Source organism: Cariama cristata, unplaced genomic scaffold (genome assembly GCF_000690535.1).
Source record: "Cariama cristata isolate BGI_N322 unplaced genomic scaffold, ASM69053v1 scaffold19763, whole genome shotgun sequence".
NCBI classification, from domain to species: Eukaryota; Metazoa; Chordata; class Aves; order Cariamiformes; family Cariamidae; genus Cariama; species Cariama cristata.
The window spans coordinates 10029-28754 of NW_009609167.1; the positions used below are offsets into that span (position 1 = coordinate 10029).

Here is an 18726-nt window from a genome sequence, read left to right on the forward strand (position 1 = left end):
GTACCGCAGGACGGAAGGGGTGGGGGTCTCCGAGGAGATGATCTTCATGCTCGTGTTGTGGAGCACGCTGGGGCGCTGCTGGATGGTCTCGTGGGTGCGGGGTGAGACGGGAGAGTGCTGGTGGCTGTGCGAGTGCGAGGACGAACGGCTGCTGGACTGCTCTGTACCTGGGGGAAAATACAAAGAAGGGCTTCCTTAGCTCTTTGTTTTATAGCCCCAACCCCACCTCCACCCAGCACGGGCCCCAAGATGTGATGCCAGGCTCCTCCCCAGCCTACCTGGTCTCCAGATGGGTGCATGCTCCACTGTGGTGGATGCGAGGATGGATTTTTCACGCTCCCTCTCCCGTTCCCTCTCCCGCTCGGACACCGACGATCCCGACTGTTTGGTCATGTGCGTGGGGCCTCCTGAAACCCAACGAAAGGCAGTGAAAGGGCTGCAGACACAGCAATTCCCCCCGAGGAACACATCGCTGTGTCTGCAAAGCAGATAAGGAACGGCTCCATCCAAGGTCACTTGGAGCAGGACAGACGGCAGCAATCCACGTGACAAAACGTGGGCAAATTAGGGAATAGCTGTCCTGGTGCTGTCTCCGGGGTACCACCTTCCACAAAGCTGTTTGCCAGCTGCCACTTTGGGGAAGAAAGAGGAAAAGCAAGGAAGCCCCAACAAGCAGGATCGGAAGGGCTGATGTGAAGGAGCCAGTGGGCTGATCCCTGAGCAAGAATGAATTTGGGCTCCCCCCATCTGCCCTGGCATGCTCAGCTCATGGCCCTGAATTGGTTAAGGGTGTCCTGCCTGCCCGCTTTCCCATGGGAAAAGCAACCTGCAGCATTACCTGGGGAGAGCGGGGAGCTGCTGTGCCGGCTGCCAAAGGTTTGGGGGGGGCCAGGGATGTAGGTGATGCGGTCCATGGTGGTGGCAGAGGTGCCAGGGGTAGGGGGCACGAGGACAGGCAGGTGTGGCACTTGGGACAGGTCGATGATGCCTGGAGAGAGAAGCGAGAGGACTGTCAGGATGGTGCTGAGCCGCTGCAGCTTGGCCACGCTAGAGCGGAGAGTGACACTGGGGAGGGTTGATCCGTCCTGCTGCTCTGGCACAGCGCGGGAGATGCCAGCACACACAGCCCCCGGGCACTGGTTGTCAGGGGAGGGGACCCTTCTGTGGGCAAACACAGCGTGTCCTGCTGTTGGGAATAACGGGGAGGAAAAATGTTGAGACCTATCCCTGCTGAGCGAGGGGGTTGCAGGCAGCATCAGCCACAGCTCCCCTCAGCCAGAGCCCAGTGCTGCTCTGCGGGCAGAGGGGCAGGGGCACTGCACCCCAGGCACCCCCCAGCACGCTCCGCTTTTTGCAGAAAGCCAGATATCCTTCTGGGAGTGTGTTTTAATCTCCAAGCCAGCAGGGCCAGGCTGGGAAGTGCTCCCACGACCCAGAACCAGAGCTGCCCATAAGGAACCTCAAGCAACTAAAGATGGCAAAAAGAGCATCAAATTCTGTCCTCAACGCTGACCGGCCAAGTTCCTACACTGCTGGGTCACACTGTGCTGCTGGCTCCGCCCTCGGCCCCAGCACTGGAGCTGACAGTGCCGGCTTAACCCAGCCTCCTTCTCCCAAAGTGCCCCCAAACCCCTGGATGGTGCCGTGCCGGGAGGACCTGCTGCATAGTTGAGGGCGAGGGAGGGCTCCCGGGGCGACAAGCCGCGCAGCATGTCTGCCCGCTGCGCCATGGCCGTGGCTGCGGCGTTGTGGGGCATCTGCTGGGACGTGATGTAGTCGTTGATGATGGTCTGGCGGTTCTCCATGGCGGCCGTGTCCGGGTAGCCCCGGATGAGGTACGGGGGGTAGAGGTGGGGGTACGTGGGGCTCGGAGCCAGATGCCTCGGCAAGTAGTAAGCAGCAGCTGGGAGAGAAAAGGATGCAGACGTGAAGTGGCTTTCCCCAGAGACCTCAGGCTTTTGGAGCATAACAAGGAACAAACCAATCCCAAACAGACTGTGGCGCCACGAAGGTACCTGCTTCCAGTTGGATTCCCCTCGGGATGGCGGCGGGGTCGAAAGCCAGCGGGATGTGCCCTCGGTACAGGTCCACCCCACTCACACCACGGAGCAGGTGCTCGTACGGGGAGATGGGGTGATGGTGGTCGGCCACGGGGGCATGTGGAGACTTGGAGTTGGTGAGCTCTCTCGATGTGGGGGTGATCTTTCTGTCCTGGGACACCGGCTTCCCGGCAGTGATGCTCCCTGCAGCGAGCAGAAGGAAATGAGTCAGAGACTGAGCGTCATGGCCAAGCTGCATCCCTGAGGGATGCCTGCAGCCAAATGTGTTCCCCAGGGATGTTCGCAGCTACCCTGAACTTGAGGGACCTCTCCCTCCTCCTGGCACCACCATGCCCTGTTACGCCACCAAGGCGAGGTGGGCCAAGCCCCGGTTGTGCCCGGGAGGAGAAGCCTGTCCCAAACCATCCCTCCACCCCAGCGCATCCATGCTGGGTGGTCTGTGAGTTCATCCTGACCCGCACAAGCAGCCAGTGGTGGAGCCTTGCTGCTGTGCTCCTCGGCACAAGGAGGTCACCGCTGCTGGGCAGAGCCAGGGACCCCGAAACTCCAGGCAATGGTGACAAAACACAGCTCAGAGCATGCGAGCACTTGCCACCCTTGGAGCTGTAATCTCTTTCCCAGCACACGCAGGGGAGGTTGGATCATGTCAGGGACTTCTCTTGGCTGTCCCAACATGAGCCGGGCATTGATGGCACTTCTTATCCAACCCAGGATGAGCATCACCACCTCCTGTGTCCGTAACAGCAGGTTAGGGACAGCGGCTGACACAGAGCCACCCCAAGCAGCGTGACCAGACCCCCTGCACCAGACTGCACACCAAGCGCTGCCCGGCCCTGCCTCGGGGAGCAAGGAGCAGCCCCTTCGCGCGCAGGCAGGCGGATCCAGCCCTGTTGCTGCCGACTTTAAAACAACCATGGCTGCAACACGGGCCATGCGAAGGGTCGTTCCTGCTCCTCTCACGAAGCTTGGCATCTTGGCATGACTGCTAATAATTCAAATTTACCGTTGGAGCGGGCGAGTTGGGGAAAGGTGCCTTCCAACTCTGACCCACACCATGGGGACTCCTCCTGCAGATCCCCTGCACCCCAAAACCCTCTGAGCTCCAGACGTGCAGAAATCACCCTTCCCCCTGGCGCTCTGCAGGAACATTGATTTTTCCCTTGGGATCCTTCCCCACTGCCCAGGTGCTGCCTGCCCTGCATGTGCCAATCCCAAAGAGCCGCCAACATCTGAAGGCTTCCCCCAAAATGACTGACCTAACTGGGAAGACAGCAGAGGCTGTGGCAATGGGACACACCGACCATGGAGAACTGGAGCTGGCCCGGCTGGCAGCGAGTGATGGGGAAGGCTTTTTGGAGGAGCTCTGCACTGCACAGCCCCATCTCCCAGTCCTCGCTGGGGAGGCACGTCCTTGCCTCAGTCCTCAGCAGACTGTGATGTCTTGTGCTGCACGCCCCCAAATCACAGGACTCTTGGGGTAGGACAAGGATTTGCAGGCGGGAGATGCAAAAGGCCCTGAAGCAGTTACCCGTAGCTAGCAGGCTTGGTGGGACAAGGTGTCTTAGGGATTGGCTTCAGCACTGATCCTGCCCACAAACAGGCCATGAAGCAAGAGGGTTTTTTGTGTTCTGGATCTTAGCGTGTCTCACCAGATCACTGAGCCCAGCCCAGGAGCCCCAGGCCTGGCTCTGGGGGCAGGAGATGACTGATGCCAGGGGTCATGGGCAGACCCTGCCTGGCACAGGCAGACAGGTCGGAGAGATGGCAGATCCCAAAGTTGAGCTGCACTGCCTGGATCCACTGGCTCAGAAGGGGTTAGATGTTCCTGGAGGTGAGGCACTCAGGTGCCCAGGTGATGGATGAGGCATAAACACACGAGGCAGGCAAACACATACCAGATTGGTGAAAAGTGCGAAGATCCCCCCACCCAGCGCATCAAGCACTGCTTTCCTGCCTGCCTGTACAAACAAGGGTGCCCCGGGCCAATGCTGGGACAGTGAAGACACTTTTGAAATGCCACCAGCTTCATTAGCCATGGTCCAAGTCTCCCTTTGGCTACCCCAGCACAGACGTGGGGTGCCCTTGCTGCAACCGTGTGAGCACTCCCAGGAAGGGAGCCGAGCCCCAGACGTTCCCTGCAGCCACCCCAGTGCCACGAATCAGCCATGGCTGTGGGCAAGAGAATGGGTTTGATGGGCACCTGCTGGGAATGGCTTGGGCAGGTGGGGTCAGCAGCCACCTCCTGAGCACCTTGCCTGCTCAGCTTGCCTGAAATCTTAGCATCAAATAAAAGGTTTGCCAAGTACCTTCATGCTGCCGCGGCGTGGACTCCCGTGTGGAGACCGGAGACCCTCTGTGCAAGTGGCTGCCAAACGTCGTGCTGTGCCCTGCCTGGTGGTCCTCGTAGGCAAGGGCACTTTGGTGGGGCTTGCCCGGCTCGGGTACAATCACAGGAGCCCCTCTGGCGATGGAGCCACCTGAGTTTGTCACTGGGCTTGGCCTGTTTTTCAGGCTCTCTTCATAAGCTCTCTCCAGATTCCTCGGGTCTTGGATGACATCCAGTGAGTGCACGGAGTGAAAAGTCCTGCCGGGACTGCCGATGATGGACCTCACGTCATGCTTTTTGGTACTCGAGGAGGAAGAGCTGCTGTCATACTTCAGTGGGGTACCCTGGGGACAAAAGGCAGAGGAGACATCAAAGGGGTGTAGAGCAGAAGGGGATGCAGCAAGCGCATCCCATCAAGTTTCAGTGGGACTGGTGTTTCCTCGTTCAGTGGGTCAGTACACCAGTTTACTTGGTCAAATGGCAACAGCCATCGGCAAAGCAGAGATAATAGCTCCGCACGGCGCAGGGCAGGGTGGAGCGCTCATCTTGCACGTCTAGTTGTGCTCCAACAAGATGATGATGATGAGTCACTGCTGACGGCTGGCTGTGCCCATCACGCCTCTCTCCTACACACACTGTGAAATGAGGTAGGACTACGAGGTGCCATGGGAACCCTCCAAATATTTGCAGTCCAACAGGAGACAGCATGCCATGTTTCACTAACTACTCGCCTCACTGGGTTGACGCTTGCCCACAAAGGGAGGAGACCAAGATTATGCGTACCCAGAGTCACAGCTGCCGAGGGCACCAGGAACAAGACTTGAACAAGAGCCTTGACCAACAGCCTTGAACAAGAGCCAAATGCGTCCCCTTCCGTGTAGGCATGTGGATGGAGCATCACTTTCTTAATGTGCCAGGGGGGTGTTGACCTCCCTTCTCTGGGTTTTGTATTTATCAGCTGGGAAGGATCATAGGACGGTTTGGTTTGGAAGGGACCCCATCCAAGGATGGGGAGGGGCAAGCTGTACCTAAGCAGAGCCTCAATTCTGACCAGTGATGTATTTGTAACCCAAAGCCCTCTCTGCTCTCCTTTTACCTCGGGAATGGTCCCCAGGGTCTGTGCAAGGACAGCAGCCTGAGTAGGACTGATGTCATCCGCTGTTCGCCCCATACTCACCTGCGTGATGGAGCCTTCCTTCAGAGGTCTTGTCAGAGAGATATCTGGTGTCCGCCTCAGCTCCTCCCGGGGAATCTCATGGATTGATCTTCCCGCTTCTTTCACCGTGGCCACCAGGCCTTCATGGGCAGGTTTCATTTTCAGAGGAGTAAGGCCCTCATGAGACCTGACCTTGTAGGCATCAGATAAGTCCCTCGGTGGAGTGTTTTCCCTCTTGAGCTGTTTGGCTTCTCTTCTGAGGTAGTCCTCATGGGCCTCCACGTATGACCGAGGTATTCCTGCAACCCCCAAGCAGATGATGGATGCAGAGGGTGATTCTCCCCAGCCAGACACTGGACTCCCAGTCCCTCTGCTGATGCTCAGCTCAAGGGGGCCTCTAGTTAATGCACGTAACTTTGGGACTGGTACCTAACCGAGCACATGGAGCAGCTAAATCACTAATGCAGCTGGACCACCTCACACCTACCACCACTTTCTGGACCCATTTCACACTAGTTTCAACCTGCCTTCATGTGAGTCACTGAGAATTTTACCCCTGACTTCGGTGAGAGCTTAGGCTGGTAGAAGCTGAGCAAGACTGAAAACCTCTCTGAGCGCACAGCTGAAGCTGCAGAGATCTGCAGCTTGACCTCAATGTGTCCATCGTTGTTTCTTCCTGCCCTAGCCTCACAAGAACAAGGGGCCACGGATGCGAGACACTTCCCCACGTTACCTCTGTCTGTAGCCATCTTCTGCTTGCAGGCCTTACCTTGTGTAATTGAGCCCCGCATGTGATGCTGCTCCTTTAGATTATGGGGACTGTGTCTGTCTGGAGGGATCGCTCGACCCATGAGACCTAGAACGGATCCGAGGGAGAAAGTTGGGCTGTGTCAGAGGAGTTCATTTACAACGAATACATGACAGTGTTATCAGGGACTCCTGGGACAACAAGGAAAAACACTGACAATTTCTAAATTTCTTGATTTCTCTTTTTTTAAAATGTGCTTCCTTTTTTTGTAGTCTTGAAACTGGTCTACCAGGACAGAAACCGAAGGCAAACGGGCTAGTCTGTGTCCCTTGTTTTCCCATGGCGGGCAGATGCTGCCCTGCTGGGATGTGCTGCAGGGTTCCAGCCAACCACTGCCAAAACACAGGCACGGAAAGGTGCCTCATGTAGACAAGATGGGGTCTCTGCTGGTCTTGACTAACACAGCATGGGTGAAAGGTTTCACCCGGACCCACCTTCAATGCTAGCAGATAAGGTATCACGGGCTGATAAGCCCCGGCTGATCCTCCCCTCCATCATATCGTAGGTCCGCTTGGTTCCTGTGGTCTCATGTGAAGCCCCTGAGCTTCTGCTGTCTTCTTTGGGACACTGAGAAGAAGCAACTCCACCTGGGGAAGGGAACACCGAGAAACACGATCAGGAGCACGGAAAGTGAGCACCGGCCAAGGGAGGGTGTTTACTGCTGTTTGCATGTGTTGCTGAAAGGTCCCAGCCCATCCCAGCACCAGCCACTGCTCAGCCATGCCAGAAACATCGCATGAGGTTGGCTTCCAAGAAATTCAGCTGGTGTTTTCTCCCCTCCCTGCCTGCCTCAGACTCCAGATCTGTGCCTCCCGCTTGGGTAGGAGCATCCGCCCTGTCGTGTCCCGCTCCCTCCCTCCCCGGTGGGGACCATCATGTGGCTGTGGGACAGCCCGGAGCCAGCGCGGCGCTGGTGTGAGCAGCCGCGGTTCCACTGAACTTGGCCCTGTGGGTCTGGGAATTTTTATTTTTTTTCCTTTGTTTGTTTTGATTTTTGCTAGACACCTACTGTTTGGGATCTTGGCCAGCCTTAACATTTGCCGAGACACTCCCTGGGTGAGAAAATCAGGGAAAAAGAGGGAGAGGCAAAGCTGAGAATGATTCCTTTGAAACAGCGGTGAGTGTGCGTGAGAACTGGGAAAGACGGCAAAAAGTCCCACGCAGGACTGATGGAGCAAGCACTAGCATGATAGGAGACCACCAACCATCTCCTCGTCCGAACTGGGAGCAGATTCATCTGCAAACGAAGAGTGGACAACTGTCCTGAGCTACAGCCCCCAGCCCTGCCCGTGCCAGGCAGCATCATGCCCACCCCAGGGCGACCGGCACCCATCATGTGTGGTGAGCCGTGAATTCAGCAGGCAGCTTCTGATCCAGCCCAATGCCTCCTGTTTATGCAAAGAGCTCCGAGCGGGGATGTTGGCTTGGAGAGAGAAATGCCTCTGCCCATCGTCCCTGTCCAGGCCACCCCTGCCAAGGATTGTCAGTGCCTTGATCCTCCTCTTCGCGGGCAGAGAAGGTGGTTATACAATTAGAGAAAACGGAGAAGTTAAAAACATTCATTCCATTGCAGACAACCGGGAACAAAAGTCCTCCTCAGCAAAACCAGTAATTAATAAATCGGGATTATTACAACTTCACACCCACTATTGGGTTCTGCAATCAGCACCCACTCAATCCAGAAAGTGCTTGGGGCTGCGTGTGGGGAAACAAAAGGGGGATCTGTCCCTGAGTCTTCATTTCAGATTCATTCGATGGGAGAAATCCGGGGGTGACATTCAGAATCAGCCAAGCACCTTGCGGCAGCCGCGGGGCCATGTCCCCGCACCCTGTCATCAAGGCACATCTGTTGCCGACAGCCCTTCTGCAGAAGGGGACACGGTCCCGAGCACCCTTTGTGCCGCTGGAAAGCAGAGGGAGGGCGCGAGGGAGAAGAGAGACTAAACAGAAAGAAAATCACTCCAAACCCACGTCCCTTGCCTTGCAGAAGCCATCAGCAATCATATGCAGAATGAGAATAACCAATCTAGCACAATTCAGCTCGCACATGCTACAGGATCTCGTCTCATTACAGCTCTTTTATTTTAAGCACCCTCATGACACTAAAGAATTTGCAATTTTTTTTCTGCTTGCCAAAATTCATAATCACCAACAATTTCAGTTTTCTTATTTAATTTTTCTTTTTAACTCTTCTGCTCCGGGCTGCAAAGCCTTGCTGGGCTGCACCGGGGGAAGAAGGGAGGCAGCCGGGCTGACTAGGCTGCAGAAGCACGTGAGATTACTCAGGATGCGATAAACACTTTCAAGCATCTAAAAGGCTGCCGTGGAGAGGAAGGAATTAATTCCTCATCTGTATCCATGGGGGGTAGGATGAGAGGCAATGGGTTCAGGCTGCAGCTGAGGAGACTCGGGCTGACACTGACAAGTGAGTGCAATGGGGAAGAGTTTGGTTTGCAGCTCTTCTCTGCTGCCCAGAGCAGGATCCCAGCTCTGGGCATGGGCAGCCTTCCCCATCTCTCCCCTGGTGGCACCATTTCTGAGATCAACCTCATTCAACTCCAAGCCTGGGCAGAGGAAATTAAAATAACTTCTTGCACAAACAAGTCCTGAAATGCTTCCTGCGTCCTCCCCGGTCCGAGCCCTGCCAACTGTCCCAAAGGGCGCCCAGACACCAGTCTCCCACGGTGATACTTCTCCTCTGGGCTAGAGTTGACAGCGAACGCGGGCAGGCATGGGACCAGCTGGTTTCCAGGCAGTGGGCGAGAGGCACGGCACAGAGCCCTGTCCTGAAAGGTCCTCGCAGTCCTAGGGCACACACAGAGGTGGCATCGGCCGAAGCTTGCGAGTTGTCCCCCATGGCCTGACCTGAACCTTCTGCCTCCGGCCCCAGACGAAACAACCAGCCTGCAATGAAACCAGCTGCCCGCACTTGTGGGCAAGAGGAAAAGGACTTCTGCTGGACACTCTCTGCCTGCAGGATTGACCACAGGGCCCGGGCCGCCAGGCAGGCTAAAAAGGATGCTCTGCCCCAGGGAGGGAGTCAGGGGGTCCAGGCAGCCCAGCAGCTGACCAGAGATACCTGCTGAGGAGGGCAAGTGCAGCTGAGGTTAGGATCTGCTCCTTTGTCATTGCCAGAGGTGACACAGGAGGATGGCCCTCCCCGTGTACACCAAAGCACACGACAGTATTTTAGCCCAAGAGGACGTGGGGCTGCGGTGTCTGTAACCCAGCTCTTCCCGACCCCAGCTGCGGGTGAGGAGGAGCCCAGCTCCACACCAGGGATGCCTGACCCAGCACATGGCGAAAGGGGAGCATGGAGGAATGGAGTTTCCAGTTTCACTGGAGAGGAACATCTGCTTATCTCTAACAGGAGCCACTGGGACCCGCAGAGCAGCTTCGACGGCCAGTGCTGCGATGGCGCACAGGAGGCAGGAGCAGCTGGTGACTGCCTGCTGACACCGCTAACGCAGCGAGGCACTGTTGGCATTTACCGAGGAAGCGCGTTACCGCGCAGCGGGGGTGCCAGCTGCAACATGGCTTTTGGGTCTCTCTGGAGCCCCCTCGGGAGCAGCCCAGCGTCAGGCTCGCTTGCAGCCACTTGCCCAGGTTTCCTTTGTCGTACTCTGCTCCCTGGCCAGGCAGGGTCAGCCCAAGTAACAAGTGACACCGTCGGTGCTGCTTCTCACCCCAGATGGGACTCCAGGCAGGTCCCTTGGGGTCCCCAGTGCCTCTGGGCGATAGCAGTCAGCAGCAGGCCAAGGCACCCTCCAGACCAGCTCCTTACGGGACGCGGGAATGGCTTTCCCCCCAGCCACAGATGCTGTAGCAATGCTCACAAGATACCCACACATGGTGCTGCTGGGCCCAGGAGGATTCCTGCAGGGCAGCCCCATGCTGGGAAAGCTGCACGGTGCCCAAGGTGGAAATCTGATGTCCAAATAAACCTTTATGCCGAACTACCTGACTTGCCTCCACCTTGCAGGTTCCTGAGTCCCACCTTGGCCCAAGAGCTTGGGGATGCTCTCATAACATTTTCAGGCAGCTCCCTCCTGCACAGGGTGCTAGGGACGAAAGCAATATCCTCCCATCTGGTCCTCTCTCCCCTGTTCCCCAAAATCAACCAAAACCAGAGATCTTGTCCATGGCCACAACCCCATCACGCCCCTGCCCGTTGGCAAAGCTGCTTCGAAGGCAAGATAACCCCATGGGACAGCGGGAAAACCCAGCCAGGCTGTGGGCAGGCAGGGTGGGAAGGGAGAGAAATGACGCTGGAAGCGAAGACGCGAGGCTGGCCCGTTGCACTTCGTCAGCCTTTCCTCAAATAGCTCCCGACGCCCAGCCGCTGCGGCACAAACCCCCAGCGCCTGCCCTAAAAAGGCAGAGGATTACGACTTACCCTCATAGGACAGCACGTGGCCTTTCTTCCCTTCGTAGATGACATGTCCTTTGGGCACGGCATCCTCTCTCGCCTTCTCTGCTCTGCTGGGGCTGTCTTCTCCGATTATCCTGGTAATGGTTCCCTTGTACAGCACTTCTGCCGGGGTGCCCTTGGAAAGCCACCAAGATCCATATTTAACAGTGTCACAAGCAATTAAGCAAGCGTGCGCACAGGGACAGGCTGTTCCCCGTGGGAGGCTGAGCGGAGGGAGAGCGCGCCCAGACTCCGCTTCCTGGTGCAGCCAACAGTGAGGGACTTGCAGCTTAATTATTGATGAGGACGGTAACGAGGAGCGGTAAAAAGGTACGTGATCTGTGCAGGGTTGCCAGGAAGAGGTGGGGAGTGAGGACAGCACAGACCTCCAAAACAGCGACTCTCTCGCCCTGCGTGTTTTGGACTAAGCTACCTGGCTTGCTTGCACCCCACAGGTTTGGGGGGACAGGGCTGGTGCTCTCCTGGGGACACCTCAGTGACAGCAGGGACTGCTCGAGCATTCACTTTTTCCCTGTAGCCTATTTCCCCAGCCTGGTACAGCAGCCAGGAGATGTCCTGCCCACCCAGGGCACATCTGCTGGCCGCAAGTGTGACCTTCAGAGAGCTGCCTGTGGACGGGAGCTGTCGGCTGGCAGCATGCCCGGGCGAGATGGCAGGCGTCAACGAGACCGGTCCTGGAGCAGGTCGGGGAGCGAAGCCTGTCGGTTAGCTCTCCAACAGAAACAGCGTCAGGCTCCTTACACAAACTGGTGTGAACTGAAACCTCTCTTTCCCCAGAGGCACACACGGACACAGCTCACAGCCACTTGGCCCCCTCCAAATCCCCTTCAAAACACCCAGAGCTGGATGTCCTGGAAGACACTGCTGGTGATTAACCCCTCTGCCATCACAGCCTCTTGATGCCAACTGAGAACAAGCCACTGTAGGATGACGGTCCCCCACCCCATTGCAGGGAAGGCACAGTGATGCTGTCAGAGCAAAGCTCTTGATTGACACCTGCCTACTCTGCTCATTTAACCCCACCAACCCGCCGGACTGATGCTCGTGGGAAGCCTTGGGGTAGCGATGCCCCAGCCAGCTTTGCTGGTGCTTCCAGGTTGTGCCAGTGCAGACTATTTCCCCACCCCAGCTTGGAGATGCCCCTGCTCTGTACCAAGCCCTCTGAGCACCGGCAGTCCCCAAAACCCCACCACAGCTGCTGGGACACGCCAGCACGTGGGTTCAATGCTCTGATCCTTCGCCCTCACAGTACACCTGGTAACGTCTTTCTCAGCTGGCTCTCCCAGCCCCAGGTAAGTCATCTTCCTTCCGTGGACGTGCTCCGAGGGGATTTGAAAGCAAGTGATGACAGATGGCTTCAGAGCAGAGAGCGTATATTCAAGATCTGCCTTCTGCAAACTGGATGACTAATCTGAGATCAAATATCAGCTCTGGTACCGGGAGCTGCTGCCAGAACGAGGGGCTCCTTCTCCCCAACAGGAGCAGAGGGATGCAGGCTGCTAGGTCAGCAGGAGAGGCAGTTAATGCTGCCAGTAACACTCCAAGGTCTGGGCTTGGTACCTTAATCCCAAGCAGAACAGAAGAATCTAGATGGATTAATTACCTGGATGCAAAATAGTGTCTCAGCAAACTCTGCTCATCTCCTGAACTCTGGCATGTGGTGCTCAAGACCCCTCATGCCCCCCCATTGCTGCCCATAGCTGCTGCAGGGGCATATGAGAGGACGGAGCACGCGTTTGCTCTGACGGGTTATGTCCAGCCCCTCAGCATCTGCTCCCGGCAGCTGCTGGCAGCAGGGCACCAGGCGAGTTAAGCCTTTGCTCTGGGCCAGGATTCAGGTCCTCAGGGCCAAAGGGAACATGGTCACTCTCCTTGAAGGAGGCAGGCAAAAATCTGAGTGCGAGTGGCTTTAAATATCCGAATGATGGCCAGATAAAACCCCCATGGGAAACAGATTTTTTTTTTTTTTTTTTTAATGCTCTCTGCTCTGTTACCAGATGAGCAATAACTCACACTTGCAAAAAACTATCACCCGCTTGCCAGCTGCTCTTTCCGAAGATGGATGGCGGAGATTAAGGCCAAAGTCTCTTCCTGCTCAAGAGAGCCTTTGGGCAGGACCCCCAGCGCAGCGCGTACAGCCCTGGCAGGAGACCCGGCTACCTCACACGCACCTCGCTGCCTCCCCCTCTCCTCCGCCTGCCCTGGGCCCTCCACCCATCTCCTCCTCTCTGCTCCACTTTCTTGCACTGGCAAGATTATTTTCCCAGAGCCATTTAAAGCTGCTTTCACCTCTGTTCCTGAGAGCTACGAAAAGCAAAGGGGGGATTAGAGATGCTGTAAGGCTCCGCATCGCTGCTTGTCAAGCTCTGCTCTTCTGGCAGCTCAGCTCACAGGACAGGGCTCGTGCCACCCTGAGCAGAGGCTCTTTGCAAAGGCTCTGACCGCAGACCTCTCCGAGGGGCTCCATGGGGTGGGGGCATCGCAGCCCCGTGCTGCTCAGCCCCATGCCGCACACCCAGTGCACCATGCAAACCCCCGGTCCCTGTGTCCAGCACCACAACCTGCAGCCACTAGCACCCAGGAACCAAAACCAGCCAGAGATGAGGGACCTACATGTGTGATGGACCCTCGGTAGGTGATGGGCGACTCCGGAGGGGGTCTAGATGTGGGTGTTCCCTTGGTGATGCTCCCTCCCGAGGCAGAGCTGAGGGAAGTACCTGTGGGACACAAAAGCAGTGAGTTGGGGGCTGGATTTGCCTTTCAGCACAAAACCTGTGGGGCTGAGACTACTGACTAAGCGCAGGATTCGACCCAGTCCCTAGCAAGCTGAGGTACGACAGGGGAAGAGACATCAGCGTTAAACCCCATACCCTGCAGAGCCCTTCCTACCCTGTCCCCCAAGGGACCCAGTCCTTCGAGCCTGCGGCTGGGAGGTGGAAAAAGTGCATAATTCAAGGCTATCAGCTCCCTGTTACCTTCACAGAGGGGCCGGGCAGATTTACGGGCCTGGGAGAAAGCATAGCCTGTCTTAGCCTCTCCTAATGCGATCAGAGCCGATCTCCGGCGAGATGCAGCTCAGGGTGGTTTGAGTTCATTTGCTTCTTATCTGTGCTGGGTTAGAGCCAGCCCACTGCACTTGTGCATCCGACTGCCTTAGTTTGGGGGGTTTCACGAACCAGAATTTGCACTTAAAAGCAACACTTTTGCACTTGTTTCCTTCTGACTAGCTAATGGGGAAAGAAAGATGGGAGGGCTAGATTGAAATGAAATGTGGTCCCTGCCCAGCTGCAGCAGCAACAGTGAAGAACCTCAAAACCAATTAATGGCATTGAAACAGGTCTTGCTTTATCTTAACCAACAGAGTTTGGGGTGCCCCTTGAACACAAAACCTCTACCAGGATCAATGCATGAGGCTCTGAATCGGGGAGATGCTTAGAAGCGTTGAGGCGTTGTACAGACCTATCTGCCAGCCCACTGGCAACGCCAGAAAAAAGGGGTGAAGAGATCCCTTCAGCTGGGCACAACCCCAGAAATCAATCACGAAATCACTGGGCAGCCACAGCCAGCGTGGCGTTCATCAGGCTTGGCAGTGCCAGCATCCCTCCCCTCCCGCAGCCGGGGCATGCACCTCCCGCGCCGGCTCCTCACCCCGCAGGATGGAGCCCTCCTGGGATGGCTGCAGAACCAGACCTTCTGGCTGGCTGGCCTGGCTTCTAGGAGAAAGTTGTTCCTGCTTTACTCCAGGAAAAGGCACTGGAAAACATTAACCATGTATCAGCATAGGTGCAGGGCATGGGGCTGCAGCTCTCGGCTGCTCGAGGCTTTCATCTCTGCCAGCCCCAGGTTGGCACCTCCTCAGCGCCTTCGCTGTCCCCACCGCTTTGGGATGCCCTTCACCGAGGCTGTGGTGGTCGGCAGAGCGCACAACCGCCGGGGAGCAAAGCCAGATCCTTGTTCTCACCCTGGCGAAGGCACTGCCAGGTGCTGCCTGCACCAGGAGCGGGGCTGGCGTTGAAACCCCAGTGCTGGTTTATAATGGGACCTGCGCACATCAAGAAGTAAGGCCTGGCTCCCCACTACCCAGACTCAGTCCTGTTCAACCCCTCCTGCTGTAAAGAAATGCTTCCAAATCTGCAGACTAAACACTTTCTTTGTTCGCTTCAGGCCATTTACTCTTTATCCTACCGGCCTGGGGAGTGGCAATACATTTCCTTCCTTCAATCACAGTATTAGGCAGAGGGTATTTATAGGTTGGGATGCATCCCTGACGGAGCTGCCGCTTTCCTATACTGCACAGATTTAGCTCCCTGTGTCTCTGCTCTCCTGATGGACTAAGCCTTTCCTCCTCTCAGCAGGTGTCTCTGCGCTCCCTTGCCATCTCCTGCTCTCCTCCTTTCCTCTACACCGCCGGCAAGCTCGCTCCCCGCTGCTCTCGGAGCACACGAGAAACGGGCTGCCCGGGGAGGTGGTGGAGTCACCGTCCCTGGAGGTGGTTAAGAGACTGGACGTGGCATTTAGTGCCATGGTCTACTTGACATGGTGGTGTTAGGGCAAAAGCTGGACTCTATGATCCCAGAGGTCTCTTCCAACCAAATCAATTCTGTGATTCTGAGAAATCACTCGCCTCCCAGTTCCTTACCCAGTTTCTTGGGATCCATGGTCAGCGGCAGGCCCATGGTGATGGAGCCGACGGGGACCTTGGCGTGCTCAGAGCTGTAGGGCGTGTGGAGCTGGATGGGCATGCCCTGCGGTGCGAGAAGAGAGGTCAGGGAGCGGCTGCCCGAGGCGTCCCCACCGCTCACACCCAATACCCTACCTGGGAAATGGATCCGATGGGTCTCTCCAGCACAGAGGGGTGCTTGGTGGAGGAGATGAGGGGAGGAGGGTTGGAGATGCTCGCCAGTCTCTGCAGCCCCGAGCGAGAGCTCTCATGCAGGTTTAGTGGGATGGGGTGTCCTGTGTAGAAAACACAAGCATTAGCAAGATCGAGAGAAGGCAGAGTGGCAGCGGCTATCAGACAGAAAAGGGGCAAGGGAGGGAGCAGGGGCTGGACATGGTGAACTGCCCGGCTGTGAGCCTGCACTAGGATCCAAGTCACACGATTGTTTTGGAAAGGACTGGAATAGTTTAAACGACTGCCTTGTCCCCTCTCCAGCCTGAGGATGTTCTGTGCCCGAAGTTGTCTGCCCTCCAGCTGGAGAGGGACAGAACAGCGAGGAATAAAACCTGCTCGACTTTGCACAAGGGCAGCACAGGGAGCACCCACACCGTTCTGTGACAAACCACGTCCCTGAACCTGCCCTGGCCAGAGCTGGGAGACCTTCCTGGTCACCCTCAGACCACTGCATTAGCAGCAAGGGAGCTCCAGGCCAGGCCAAAGCAAGGAAATCTGCTGACCCCTCTCTCTTACCCTCTCCCCAAAAAGCTGCATTGACTTAAGAGCACGACCTGCGATGCTGGCTCCAACCACAGCCTGCAAGCTTGGCCCCAGGTCAGGGCGCAGGGCACAGGCCACGCAGCCAGCGGCTTTTACTTGCCTGGTGGGTTATACTGAAACAAGTGGGGTTCCGCCTGGGGAGAGGCTTTTATCACATCCCGAGAGTAGGACAGGACAGGGGGCCAACACGAGGCGGTTGTCGGCTCTGTGCTCAGCTTCTGAGCCTCTGCGATGGATGAGAAATGCATGGACTTTTCTGCAACGGAAACAGAAAGCAATCAGCTTGCTCAGCGGTCCCCACGGATGAGTGGTCCCTACGGATGAGTGGTCCCTGTGGGCACGGGCAGGTAAGCCAGAGCCAGCTCTCAGCATGGGAAGTGGCTCCAGCTCAGTCCGACCTGGCCATGAGATGAGGGCTGAATTCCCCAGCCAAAGTAAAAAAGAAAAAGCCTCAGTGTTACTGCCTGGATTTGACAGCATTTATTTTACTCAGATGCTTAAAGCGCAACAGGGAGGACGGATGTCCGTGTCGGTGACTCTGCTGCTGTTCAGTGCCAGCCGGGACCTCCACAGACATCCCATCCCACCCAGGAGAGATGGTGTTTGGTGCGCAGGCTGTCAGTGGGACAAGCGCAGGGTCCAGCTCCTCACCAGAGCTTGGTCACACACAAACCGCTCCTGGGCAGCTCCTGCCTGTGCCCACAGCTCCACATCAGCCACCGCAGCAGGGCTGGGGGGATTAATGATGACCCTGCCAAACCCTTCATGGAGTTAAAGCCAAGAGGCACCAACATCGGCATCCCTCTGACGCATGGGGGACATCCAGTAGGCACCAGCTCCCTGGTGACAGCATGGTCTGTGGTGTGCAGCCGGGCACGGGGTGCCTGGGGAGCCCTGGGCCACTGCCAGGGACTACCATGTGCCAGCACACTGGGAACGAGTTCATCCCCACATCACATCGCGATACGAAAGCTCAGCCGCTCTTGAAGGATGGCTGTCGGCTATAAATCGTTTGTAGGCTGCAGGAAGCGGCCAGAAATAATGGCATCAGCTGCTTGGACAGCAAAGGAATAACGTGCTGATGTTCTCCAAACATCTGGGACGACCACGAGATTGTCAAAGGCAAATGAAGATGCAGATGGGCTCTGCAGGACAAGCGGATGCGTCTGCAGGACGCGGGGCAGTTTGCTGGTCCTCTGCAAGGCACCGGGGCTGGGTGCAGGAAAGCTTCCTGCAGTCATCTGGCTTGGGATATTCTGGATGCCAGGCTGGGTTCACCCTGGCTATAAAAAGGTTGATTGGAGACCAAGAAGTACCTAATGACGGAGAAGCCGTGCTGGGGATGCCTGAACCCTGCCATGCTCTGCAGAGTGCCAGGGAAAAGAGGGGCTTCATCTGCACCAGCTACATCCCAAGTGCATCCTTGCGCTTTGCTGAGCAGACAGATGAGACAGCCTTTTCTGGATGGATTAGAGGCAGGTTTGGTAGGATTTGCTTGTAATCGATCAACACTTAATTTTGCGCTGCCCTTCTTCCCCAGACTCAGCTGCTAACGTCTGCATTGACCAGAAATTAGAAACTGGGCAGTAAACAACAGCAATCACAAATGAACCCAGCCTTTAACCATCAATTTTTGATAAAAACAGATGCCTGAATCCTGCTAAGCCTAATAATAGGGCAAGTAGATTATCAGAGGCCAAATTTAATGAGGCTTTACTGCATTAGCGTTATTAATGCCCAGTGTACTCAGAAGCTGAGAGATTATTCTTGTCCCCTTCAGTGAGAGAGGAAATCCATTACCGGCACACAGAGGTGTCCAGGCACTCACACCTCGGCAGCCTGGTGGGGCTGGACCTCAGCTGCAGCCTCTCCTCTCCCCATGCTGGATCCCAGAGAGGATCCCTTCATCCCGCCAGCACGGGGGAATCCAAGCACATCCTCTGGACCAACGGAGAGTCCCTAGCATGGCCATGCTCCCTGATTTTCTCCCACTCAGCACTGCCCTGCTCATCTCTGCTCATGCAGTGTCGAACAGCGCTGGGATGTCCCGGCTGAAGATGCTCTCTGATGCCAAGGCTATGTGCACCCTAGATGGCTCTTGGAGAGCCCCATCCTCCTCCCCTCCCCGTGGGAGCCGTCCCTTCCCCTGCGTGCCTCTCCGGCCTGTGAAACGCAGCCAGTTCCTAATTGCCCCCGCATTAGAGGGTGGCTATAACTCAGCCAGCTTTTGATAAAATAGCACTTACGCGGGGAAGAGAGAGTTCCTATTACCGTTTATCAAGCCCCTGGAATGGGAGCGAAGGAGTCAGAGTTTATATGATCCGTCATCTAAATTAATGCTCTTGGCTCCCCATCGCCTACAAAGGCCAAATGAAACACAACTAAATCAACACAAAACATACCGCTGGCTTTCAAAACGCCGAGCGATAACCAAAGATATGCCCGACGGCGACTCGGCAATGGGAAAAGGGATCCGTCTGCCTGTCGGTGAAATCCAGGCAGGGTTG

General features: G+C 56.5%; 1 protein-coding gene across 1 annotated transcript in view; it reads right to left on the bottom strand.

The window, feature by feature from the left end:
• NCOR2 (nuclear receptor corepressor 2) overlaps positions 1-18726 on the bottom strand; it is a gene marked incomplete at both ends in the record, with an annotated part of 44806 nt that overhangs the window by 7977 nt on the left and 18103 nt on the right. The window contains 15 exons of the mRNA XM_009697453.1: positions 5-151; positions 227-407; positions 839-988; positions 1649-1903; positions 2016-2243; positions 4367-4730; positions 5564-5841; positions 6312-6398; positions 6785-6937; positions 10747-10897; positions 13396-13499; positions 14431-14535; positions 15422-15527; positions 15599-15738; positions 16320-16475. Coding sequence (XP_009695755.1) covers positions 5-151; positions 227-407; positions 839-988; positions 1649-1903; positions 2016-2243; positions 4367-4730; positions 5564-5841; positions 6312-6398; positions 6785-6937; positions 10747-10897; positions 13396-13499; positions 14431-14535; positions 15422-15527; positions 15599-15738; positions 16320-16475 — 2605 coding nt within the window. The remainder of the gene's footprint in view (positions 1-4; positions 152-226; positions 408-838; positions 989-1648; positions 1904-2015; positions 2244-4366; positions 4731-5563; positions 5842-6311; positions 6399-6784; positions 6938-10746; positions 10898-13395; positions 13500-14430; positions 14536-15421; positions 15528-15598; positions 15739-16319; positions 16476-18726) is intronic.